Below are 11,683 nucleotides of genomic sequence, written 5' to 3'. Positions count from 1 at the left end.
GATTCATAACCCTTTGGGTGAAGAAGTTTCTCCTCATCTCAGTCCTAAATGATCAGTCCCTTATCGTGACACTGTGCCCCTGTATTCTAGCTTCCCCAGCCAGGTAAAACAATCTCCCAGTATCTACCCTGTCAAGACCCTTCAGAATCTTTCAACGCCTGTCAGCATTCTAAACTCCAGAGAGCACAGGCCCAATTTACCCCACCTCTCATCATGTATGCACCAGGTCAGCATCGGTGGACAGGGATAACCAAGAGTTAATGCTGACTAGTGGTGTTAACTCTGTTTCTCTCTTCACAGTTGCTGCTTGAACTGCTGAGAATTTTCAGCATTTTCCGTCGATCTTCCATCCCCGCCCCCTTTCTGCTCAACACCACGAAACAGATGGGGGATATAATCTGGGGCCTTCCTGACTTGGCCAAAACAGTAGGCCTCAGTGGATAAGATCAGGTTAAGGCCCAAGTTTCTCTATTTCTCTCTTTCTGAACAGTCTTCTCACTCGCAGGCCAGGCCTCTAGTTCTTTCCAAGCCGTTAAACACTTCAGTGATAGGAAAAATAGTTCCATCCTGGTTTTTTGCGGCAGTGATACTTTCAGCTGAAATCTGTGGCGAATGTTCTTTCCTATTGTTCCGAATCTCGGACCTCTCCCTTCCTTATCGCCAACTAAGTTCCTTTGCCGTTCTGGTAGGTGAAGTCTAGACAAAGGAACTCAAGAAGATTTCTCTACCGCAAAGGCCTGCTGGGACAATGGGCAGTAATGGAGGCTCCCGCTTTCCAAGAATTCTTTCATCTCCCCTCAGGGGAGGCCGTGGCGAAGTGGTATTGCCACTCGACTGGTGATCCAGGGACCTGGGTTCGAATCCCAGATGGTGGATTTTGAGGTCAATAAAAAGTCTGATGTTGACCACAAAAACCCCATCTGGTTCACTAACGTCCTTTAGGAAATTTGCCATCCTTACCTGGCCTGGCCTACGTGTAACCCCACAATGTGGTTGGCTCTTAAATGTAGGCAGTCAGGAATGGGCAATAACAACTGGCTCAGCCCACATCCCGTGAACGAGTAGTAAGTTAATTCCCATCACAATCCCCCACCCCCGGCCCCTCACCTCGAGAAGCCAGTCCTTGGTACTTAATACAGTTCGCTCGTGTTCACTGAATCAAGAATCACTGAAGAGGATCCAAGGCAGGCAGGGAGATCATTCATCTGTCATGTGGCATCTGTAATTACCTTGTTAATCATAAAAATTCCCAGTGGCGGGCATCGTGAAGTTGAAGCATTAAAACCAGTTCCTAATTAATGGTCTTCCTGGCAGAAAACCAGATTTTTATTTTCCTCCGGCGTCTAAATGCAAGAGAGGCGCACAAAAGGTTTGAAAACAAATTAACAGCACCGATTGTGCTCTCCCTGGCAGTTTAAAGTGCAATTGGGTTTGCTTTGTGAGGTGTCTGTGCCATCCATTTTATCTCATGGATGGTTTTGATCGGTCATTGGTAACAGTAGGTCGGAGCTTCACAGTGGCAAAAGGATTGGTTCCCCTGCAAGACATTAAAGAGAAAGCAAAAGAATTAGCAACCGTTCCCATTCTCATCCTGTCCTTCTAAATTTCGCAAGCAGGTAAGAAATAGGAGTAGGAGTCGCCCATTCGGCCTCGAGCCTGCTCTGCCATTCAATAAGGTCATGATTGTGGCCTTGACTCCACTTCCCTGCCTGCCCCCCACCCCCCATAACCCTTGACTCCCTTGTCAGTCAAAAACCTGTCCAACTCAGCCTTGAATGTATTCAATGACCCAGCTTTCGCTGTTCACTGGGGAAGAGAACAAATACTAAAGACCCCCTGAAAGAAGGAATTCCTCCTCAACTTCCTCTTAAATGGGAGCCCCCTTAAACTGTGGCCCCTAATTATAGATTCCCCTACAAGAGGAAATTTTCTTTGGTGTTTACAGCATTGGTCTAGATATGGGGTTGAAAACCTGAATTGGACATATTCTTGGCGATTTCATCACATGACCTCCTGCCTCCAATTGCCCCACCCCAACACTCCCGCCATTGGTCACCTAACATGTATATGCTTGTGACACACCGTCCTCCCACGCCAATCAGAAAGTGAGTAGACTTGTCATTAACGAATTGGATAATACTTGACTGTCAATCAAACAGTCTTTCTCCTCGTGACCAACATTGTACAAAAATGAAAGTGCTCAAAGTTCTTTTTTAGAAGATTTAATTCCTGGAGACTCCAGGATAGATTGCTGGGGCGGGGTGGGGGAGCGGGGTGGGGTGCGGGGCCTGGGAGTGTCAGGGTGCTGGCAACCCCTGCTTATTGAGAGCTGTTGCATGATTGACAGAAAACATGGGACATGCACAAGAGGTTGATCTGTACCTGAAGGAGACGGACAGAGAGAAGAGAAGCAGGCAGAGACCAAAAGAGATCAACATGGAGAGGTGAAGGAACACAGATAGACTGAGATTGCATCAACATCGCACCAATTTACACACCACTAAATGAGATTGTCATGATTTTGAAGGTTAAGCAACACTGTTACAAAGTAAATGAAGCAGCTAACAAACTGACCATGCCCAATGTTAGTTCTCATGTCCGAATACAGTTGATTTTGTCAAGCATTATTCAAATCCTGCCCACACTCTAGAGAGCCGCTTGACTGTAAGTATCTCTTACCGTGGAAACAGCTCTGGCTGGGTATCTGCGCCACTTAAGTTCTAAAAAGACAAGAAGACATTTGAGGCTATTGTTGTTCATTAGGACAAAATGTCACGACACATTTAGCTGAAACCCTCAGTGACTGAGAGGCATGCAAACATTGTTTTAAAAAAATCAGACATTCATACTTACTAAAAGATTTATGAACCATAATGTTTTTGTAGGGGAGAATGTATATCACACCGAGATTTCCTGTTGTGTGTAACTAAAAGCCTATTGTGGCGGCTATCATAAAATCTGGCTCTGCATGTAACTTGCAGGCATGCACATCGATGTTCTGCAGAAATGAATCTTCAAGATTTTATGTAACCAAGAATTACAGAGTGATAAAGAGAATTATAAAGAGTTAATGATGCATGAGTCCAATTTGCGCTGTAGATTTTACGAGGTAACAAATTTTAGTTGAGGCTGTTGCCAGTATTTCGCTGCTGCGAGTGCTGTGCACAATAATGATTGTGCAAGCTGTCTGTCTGAGGCCTCTTCCTCATTTCCCACGCCCACCAGATTTTCATCCTGGGGCCACACAAAGTCCAAGGCATTAAAATGGGGTCACACCGGGAAAAAGTTTGACAAACGCTGCCTCAGTCCATTTCAACATCCCTCCCCACCGCCAGAACACCAGCCCATCTCTCCAAACCAGCCTTAACCACCTTTAAATAACACCGCCAGTGGAACACTTTATTCACCAAACCTGGAGGCCAATATTCTGTGTCAAGCCTTTGGAGTTACTGTTGACTAGAAACTTAACTGGACCAACCATATAAATACTGTGGCTACAAGGACAAGTCAGAAGCTGGGAATTCTGCGGTAGGTAACTCACCTCCTGACTCCCCAACCACCATCTACAAGGTACAAGTCAGGAGTGTGATGGAATACTCCCCACTTGCCTGGATGAGTGCAGCTCCAACAACACTCATGAAACTCAACACCATCCAGGGCAAAGCAGCCCCGCTTGATTGACACCCCATCCACCACCTTCAACATTCACTCCCTCCACCACAGTCGCACAGTAGCAGCAGTGTGTACCATCTACAAGATGCACTGTAAGAACTCACCAAGGCTCCTTTGACAGCACCTTCCAAACCCATGACCATTACCAGCTAGAAGGTCAAGGGCAGCAGATGCATGGGAACACCACCACCTGGAAGTTCTCCTCCAAGCCACACACCATCCTGACTCAGTTCCTTCCTCATAAAAGATCCCAAGGCAAGTAAAAGGCTGTTCTGTCCATAGCCATCACACCAAACTAGATAAGTTGTAATAAGTTGTAACTAGATAATAGTGTAAGATATCAGCTGGCTCCAACAGCAAGACTTAGATTGTGGTTTAGTGGATTACACTTCCAACTATGATTTTTTTTGTTACTCTACCACAGGATGTGGGCGTCGCTGGGTAGGCCAACATTTATTCTAATTGCCCTTGAGAAGGTGGTGGTGAGCTGCCTTCTTGAACCGCTGCAGTCCATGAGGTGTAGGTACACCCACAGTGCTGTTAGGGAGGGAGTTCCAGGATCTTGACCCAGCGACAGTGAAGGAACGGCAATACATTTCCAAGTCAGGATGGTGAGTGGCTTGGAGGGGAACTTCCAGGTGGTGGTGTTCCCATGCGTTTGCTGCCCTTGTTCTCCTAGGCAGTAGAGGCCGCAGGTTTGGAAGGTGCTGTTTAAGGAGCCATTGTGAGTTGCTGTAGTGCATCTTGTAAATGGTACACACTGCTGCTACTGTGCATCAGTGGTGAAGGGAGTGAATGTTTAAGGTGGTGGATGGGGTGCCAATCAAGCGGGCTGCTTTGTCCTGGATGATGTCAAGCTTCTTGAGTGTTGTGGGAGCTGCACTCATCCAGGCAAGTGGGGAATATTCTATCACACTCCTGACTTGTAGATGGTGGACAGGCTTTGGGGAGTCAGTAGGTGAGTTACTCACTGCAGGATTCCCAGCCTCTGACCTGCTCTTGTAGCCACAGTATTTATATGGCTGGTCCAGTTCAGTTTCAGGTCAATGGTAACCCCCAGGATGTTGATAGTGGGGGATTCGGCGATGGTAATGTTATTGAATGGTTGTTATTTTAAGTCCGACCCCAGAAACTTGAGCGCTGGGTCAAAATCCTGGGGCAGAATCTTCGGCTCAGCGAGCGGGGGTGGGGCCTGCTCGCTGAGGCATAAAATCGCGAGGTGACGTTGGGCGTGCGTCCCGACGTCATCGCGCGTCATTCAGATTTTCAGTTCGGCGGGTGCGCAGCCGAGTTGGCTGCATGCCCGACAAACTGTCAAAGGCCTATTGAGGCCATGTAACAATCAATTAAATCATTGACATGAGGTGCCTGACCAGCCTTAAGGTTGGGGGGCAGGCAAAGAGCCCAGGCGGCCTTTGCATTTTTCATAGAACCTCATCCACGGGCGGGATGAGGTTTCATGAATGTTTTTAAAGTGTTTAATTGGAAGACCTTAATTGGCCTGCCCATGTAAAATGGCGGTGCCCAGCCGATCAGGGGCGCGCACGCCCCCACACAACCTCCCTCCTCCGACGGGGAGAAAATTTTCCCCCTGGAAATTCTCTCCCTAACAGCACTGTGGGTGTACCTACACCACATGGACTGCAGCGGTTCAAGAAGGCAGCTCACCCCCACCTTCTCAAGGGCAATTAGGGATGGGCAACAAATGCTGGCCCAGCCAATGACACTCACATCCCATGAAAGAACAAACTAAAGTCTAAACTGACACTCCAGTGCAGCACTGAGGGAGGGCTGCACCATCACAGGTGCCGTCTTTAAAAGGGGGTGGGATTCGAATGAGGTGTCTGTCTCTCAGGTGGGCATAAATATTTGATGGTAGTAATTCAAGGAAGAGCACAGGATTTATCTCTCAACCAATGTGATTAAAAAGAGCCATTCATCTGGACGGGTGTGTGCAACTGGGCTGCTTTACAACAGCGTTTAGGCTTGAGAGGTACTTAATAGTGAGTGAAGTAGTTTGTGACATTTTGAGGTAATGAGACGGCCTACATATCTTGTGCCCTCAATAAAACTGCTGCACGGCAGCAGCCCCAGTATTCACAACTGTGAAACACGATTGCGATATCAAGTGTAAAACGAATGAATCACACTATTTTGAGGAGGTGCTTCTACTTAAAGTCCCGTCAAAGATCAGAAGGACAGCAGCTGCATTCATTTCCACTGAGAGAAGAGGGCACATGCACCACACAGCAAATATCACCACACTCCCCCCACCCCCCCACCACCCACCCCCACTCCCGCCATTGAGAACAATGCCAGTCCACAACACACAGAAAATTGTCTATCCGGTTCCCGTCTCTGCCAGTGAAAGAAATAGGAGTGCCATGAGTGTGCCCCAGCAACTGTGCGTCCTTCTTTGGGAACGTGGGCCAAAACAGCATTAGTTACGTGTAAGGAATACGAACTCTTGCCTTGCTTCTCGCAGCTGAACATGGCGATACAATAGCGTCACCTGCTGTAATCTGTCTCTCTCTACCTTTAAGAGTTTACAATATTGCCCTCGCCAATATGCTCTGTCCCTTGAAAGGTAACTGCAACGCCACAGAACTATGTACAATGCTCAGCACAGGAGATAAGGAGAAACACTAGGCTATTCTCAGCAAAGTTCAAATCAGCAGGTAACCAAAGGCTTACCAATTGCTCATTCAATAGTGCGTGTGTTAAGGTTCAAGCCCTTGAGGCGAAATTTGTAAACCTGTCTTACCTTTAAGTAGTATAGCACTCGAGGAAAAGAGAGAGGGGAAGCTGAATTTTACAGATCTCGTCAGACGTACATGCATAGTGTTGGAGGAAAGGTCAAAGTCATCAAATAGCACCACTTATATTAACCCTCTCTCACCTCATAATTGCATCTGCTCACCATTTAGATAATTTTGCTATTCCAAACAGTTTCAAAGTAAGTGATGGGTCTTCAAACATTGGCAATTGCATCAACAAGGAGTATCCACTTGACCACAGAGGAACACACCACCTGGAGCCCCTTTCTATGCCCATTAACCATGGCTTCCCAAATTTCGCCCAACTAGCAGGTTCTGCAGCGATGAGTGTAAACGTCCACACACCAGCCCAGGAGGATAAAACGAGCGCTTGGAAGCTTAACACAAGCTAACACTAACAGCAGGCTTGTGCGCAGTAGAGGGATACAGACCATTAATCGCCCTCTGATGCCTTTATGCCTCTCAGCCAAACTGTCACATAGGGTGTGGGGCTGAGGGGAGGAAATGGCCGGACCCCAAACTCGAGTGGACCTAAGCACTCGCCTGCCATGCACCACAGAGCAGAGGACTCGATACTCGGGGAGGAGCGCATGTAGAGCTCACATATTGGTCAAGAAACCTCAGTAGGAAGAAGGGAATCATTTGCAAAACACAGAAGTGCATAAACCTGATAGCGCAAACAAACACTTTGCTAGCTCATGGCTATCATTCATTCTAAGAATTTCAGCCACTGATTGTATTCCTCTCTGTTCTCCTCCTGGCCTCTTGTCAATCCCCAATTTTCTTTGTCCCACCGTTGGTGGTCCAGCCAGAGTTCTAGTATTCCCTGCTCTAACCCCCCCCCGTTTCTTTGTCCTCCTTCAGATACTCATTGGAACCTATCTCTTTGACCAAGCTATCCATCAGCTGTCCTGCAATAGCTCTTCATGTGACTCAGCACAAATTGTGTCTGATGACACTCCTGTGAAGTGCCCTGGGACACTGCTATTGCATGAGAGACGCTGTATAAATTCAAGTTACTGTTGATGGAACCGTTAAAACAATTTGCAGACTGTCTCCAAAAAAGGGGGAAATCACGTCCACGATGGGCGTGGGACATCTGCAACTGTGCGATGGTCGTTTGAACAGTGCGGAGTGGGAGAGGGTTAAACATTGCACAACACTGGGGTCAAAAGGTCATGCTTTCTTACAGAGACGCCCCGTGTTCAGCAGAATGAGCTGCTGCCCTGAAGCCACCAGAAATCTGGCTGTGAGGTCGTGTCCAGGAGAATCGATGCAAATTTTGTCTGCAGGTGGATGGAGAAGAATGCACGTCACAAACATCCAATGACAGGGCTCCAGGGGGAAATGCAGGTCCAAGAGAAAAGTCCTGCAACTCTAGCAGTAGAGTGACGGACTCGTAGACATGAATTGGCAAGTTCTCAATAGCCTCACTTGATATGCAGCCTTCGTTGCCTCTATTAGTTCAAGTTTTATGATCCTGGGTCTTGGCTACTGGGGGAGAATGGATTGTTCTTTCACGCAGAAGGGTAAAGAGAGCAAAGAAGGAAAAACATCTGGCAGAAACCCTGGCCTGAGGAAGCACACCCACTGTACTCTGATCGGACTATAACATGACCAACAGACTCAAAGACATCTACAAGGAAATTGGGTGACAAAAATATCAGAAAATTGCTCTTGGCTTTTCAAGAAGGGTATCACAGAATCTAGCTTTGGTCTTAAGTGATTAATAAGGCTTCACACTGGGCCCCTAGGCCTTAAGGGGGACTGCAAGCTCATCGCAAGGTCATACACCTCTCAGTTTGTGATTGAATATCTGTGATGTTCTGTATATATTGGTTTATCAGCTCATTATAGGGCTAACCTCATGCTTCTGATGGAGAGAGCCATTCCTACAGGGAGTGTGGGTCAGAGAATTGGGGCATACAATGGTGGTAGTCCTATAAACAGTCACCACATGCTGCAGGCACTAGGAATGGGGGATCAACACCAATGTCAATCGCCGTATAATGAAGAATGGTTATCTGTACTAACAACCCTATTTTGCAGTGGGTAACTAGCATTGTCTTCCAGACGTTTGGTTATGGGATCTGTGGGAGGGAACGGTTGGTACCCTGGGGGTGGCGGGCAGTATGTTAAATATCAAGTGAGTCCATGGGCGAGTCTCAATATACTAGGAGGTCACCGGGTGTGTCAAACTACTGCAGGTTCCTGGGAGAATGTCAATATACACCCTGGCAGAGTGGAAGTACAGCATGGGGATCTCTGGGGGACTATCACTAGAGTGAGGGAGTGAGGGACTTCAGTTATATGGAGAGACTTAAGACGCTGAGATTGTTCTCCTCAGAGCAAAGACAGTTAGGGGAGTTTTCATTGAGGTGTACAAAAGTACAAAGAATATTAGCAGAGTAAATAAGGAGGAACAATTCCCATTGGCAGGAGGGTGGGTAACCAAAGGAGACAGATGAAGGCAATTGCCATAAGGACCAGAGGGGAGCTGAAGAGAATTTTTTTGCTTTTTGCGTGGGGTAGATATGATCTGAAAGAATAGTGAAAGACGGTTCAATTGAAAAATTTCAAAAGGTGGAAGAATTGCAGGACCATGGAGAAGGAACAGGCTGCGTGGGACTAACTGAATAGCTGAGTGAATCCATGATTCAGGAATGAGAACAGAACTAGAGGGGGAGATCTGTCTCAATGCATACAACTTCCTGCAGCTATTAAGTCTTATTTGTATATGAATTGTATGCAGGTGGCGGGCATTAACTGGGGATTCGCTTAAGCTCCTATAAACAGACAAGGACTGAAACTGTGGTTGCTGGGTTAAGAGGTGCTTGCATGTAATCTATAACTGTGTAAGTAAATGCTTATAAAAATATGTAAAGATTGGCTCCAGTTCTATCCTTCGTCACTTGGCTTTCTGGAATATAACAAAGAGAACGCATTGAACTCTCTAAAAGAACTCCTCCTTCAACAAGTATAATGAGATTACAGAACTCACCCTGCTCCGACTGTTCTCCGACACGGCCAGGCTGGTTGCACTGTTCCTCCTGCTGCTCGACATTAGAGAGGCCGGGTTCTGCCTCCTTGGGGAGGGGCTGGAAGGCAGCGGTGGTGCAGGCGGCACAGGGGTTGTCCTGCTGCTGTAATTCGCAGGCGGCACCGCATAATCCTTAACATCCAACAGGTCCTCGGCACTGCGGCTGCTCCGCAAGGGAAATGCCCTGCAAAAAGAAAGGGAACGTGCTTCTCATCTCTCTCTGTCAAAGCCTTACATGTTAGGGACCACTCTTGTTAGTGACACGCTGAAGGGTGTAACCCGAGCAATGCGAATCAGTGTAAAATGAACGATATCGATTGGCCATCCATTGACGTCAACCGATAGGAAATCGGAAGCTGTGTTCCCATTGGCTGAGGGTCAATAACCAGAGGGCACAGATTTAAGGTGATTGACGTAAGAAGAACCAAAGTTGAGACGAGGAGAAACGTCTTTTATGCATTAAGTGGCTAGGATTTGGAATGCACTGCCTCACTGGATATAGATTCAACAGTAAACTTCAAAAGGGAATTGGATAAACCCTTGAAGGAGTCAATAGCAGGGGGGGGCGGGACTAACTGCGCTGTCAGGGGTGCCATTTCTCAAATGAAACTTTCATATGAAGAAGGGCAGGGGATTTCTTTCCAGCATCCTGGACAATTTTTAATCCCTCAACCGCCATCACCAAAACAGACGGTCTGGTCTCTATCCCGTTACTGTCAGTGGGATCTTGCTGTGCGCAGCTTGGCTGCCTCATTTCCGACAACAGTGACTACACTTCACAAGTATTTGATTGAGTGCAAAGCGCTTTGGGGCATCCTGGGGTTGTGAAAGGCGCTATATAAATGCGAGTCCTGTGCTGGGGAGGAGGATTAGGGGTCTGGAGTGTAATGTTGTTTTCTCCTCAACCAGTGGAAATAAATTTAGAAGGAAAACAAGAACAGGTTTCTTCAGGCAGCGGCTGAACGTCTAAGATCATCAATCAGGCTGGGTAGTAGAGACTGCAGTGGTGTTTGAAACACATTGCTAGGGCCTGAATTTTTCATTCCATTAAAACCTGAAAAATGTGAGGACAATACTGGCAAGTCTAAGCCTCAGTTGAGATCATGACTTGGAACTGGGAGTCTGTGCTTCACTGGGAGATTTATCCCTGATTCAAGCTTCTGGCAATGTGGTCTGCAGGATGCAAACCGTCGCTTGGTAGTACAGAACTTGAGTATCGCTGGAAAGAGAGACATGTCGCTGAATCTTTTCATCTTGCACTCATCAGGACAAGCGCAAGAATGCCAAATTTCAAACAATCACGACAATTTATGCTACAGGAGAAAAGGGTGCTGATTGGTTGGCAAGTTGACTCTGATTGGCCGAGGCTTTGCCACGGAGAAAGCAACGGGGAACTATAGGCTCCCCAAGCTCCCGGGTAATGCAAAAAAAGGCCCACCCACTCAACCAGCTGGTGCTCGCAAAACCCAAAATAAAATGTCTATTGTTAGATGTGGGGCAGAATTTTACACAAGATTTTATGATCCCACTGAAGTCAATGGACTTATAAATGACTCGATGCATTTTACAGCCCCAACCCCACTGTGACAAGGCCATAAAATTCCTTCTATGATTCCACAATTGGGCAGCACTTGCTGAACAATCCTGAGAGTGCTAATAGTTACACTAACAGCCAACTTAAACTAATCAGCCAAACTCGTAACATGACTCATTTACGCTTGCTAGAAGCTACATACATTCATACACAGGGACCCGTTCTCTGCAAACAAAAGGAATATGTTCAAGCCTTGTGCCTTTTTTGAATTACCCTGGAGCCTGGGGATCCTATAGTTGCCTGTTGCCTTCTCCATGGCAACACCTCAGCCAATTGGAGCTGACTTGCCAACCAATCAGCACCCTTTTCTCCTGTAGTATAGATTGTTGTGATCGTTTGAAATTTGGCATTCTTGTGTTTGTCCTGATGAGTGCAAGATGAAGAGCTCCGGCAACATGTCTCTCTTTTCAGCAATAAGCTACAGATGCATTCAGTTTTGGTAGCAAGGCAACAGTAAGTGGTCAAAGGGGTTGAAATCGCTCAGTTCTTTTATCCCCTGCCCGCAAAGAGTGAAACAATCGATTTATAGTTTGGCCTGAGATGAGACACATGCCAAGTACAGTAGTCAGATTTGATGCCAATCCATGAGCACCTATCAGA

The 11,683-nt window shown here is 46.9% G+C and overlaps 1 protein-coding gene across 1 annotated transcript in view; it reads right to left on the bottom strand.

Annotated features, from left to right (window-relative positions):
• Window positions 1-1,135: 1,135 nt before the first annotated feature.
• The window catches only part of LOC144669285 (BAR/IMD domain-containing adapter protein 2-like 2), a 60,068-nt gene continuing 49,520 nt past the window's right edge, over window positions 1,136-11,683 (bottom strand). Inside the window, exons 12-14 of the mRNA XM_078531624.1 lie at window positions 9,451-9,673; window positions 2,680-2,720; window positions 1,136-1,537 (exon numbers count right to left, since the gene is read on the bottom strand). Coding sequence (XP_078387750.1) covers window positions 1,462-1,537; window positions 2,680-2,720; window positions 9,451-9,673 — 340 coding nt within the window. The 3' untranslated portion in view covers window positions 1,136-1,461. The remainder of the gene's footprint in view (window positions 1,538-2,679; window positions 2,721-9,450; window positions 9,674-11,683) is intronic.

This window comes from Cetorhinus maximus, chromosome 29, assembly GCF_964194155.1.
Source record: "Cetorhinus maximus chromosome 29, sCetMax3.hap1.1, whole genome shotgun sequence".
In the NCBI taxonomy this organism is placed as follows: Eukaryota; Metazoa; Chordata; class Chondrichthyes; order Lamniformes; family Cetorhinidae; genus Cetorhinus; species Cetorhinus maximus.
Note: the sequence above shows the minus strand (reverse complement) of the source record. Positions and strands in the feature narration are given on the sequence as shown.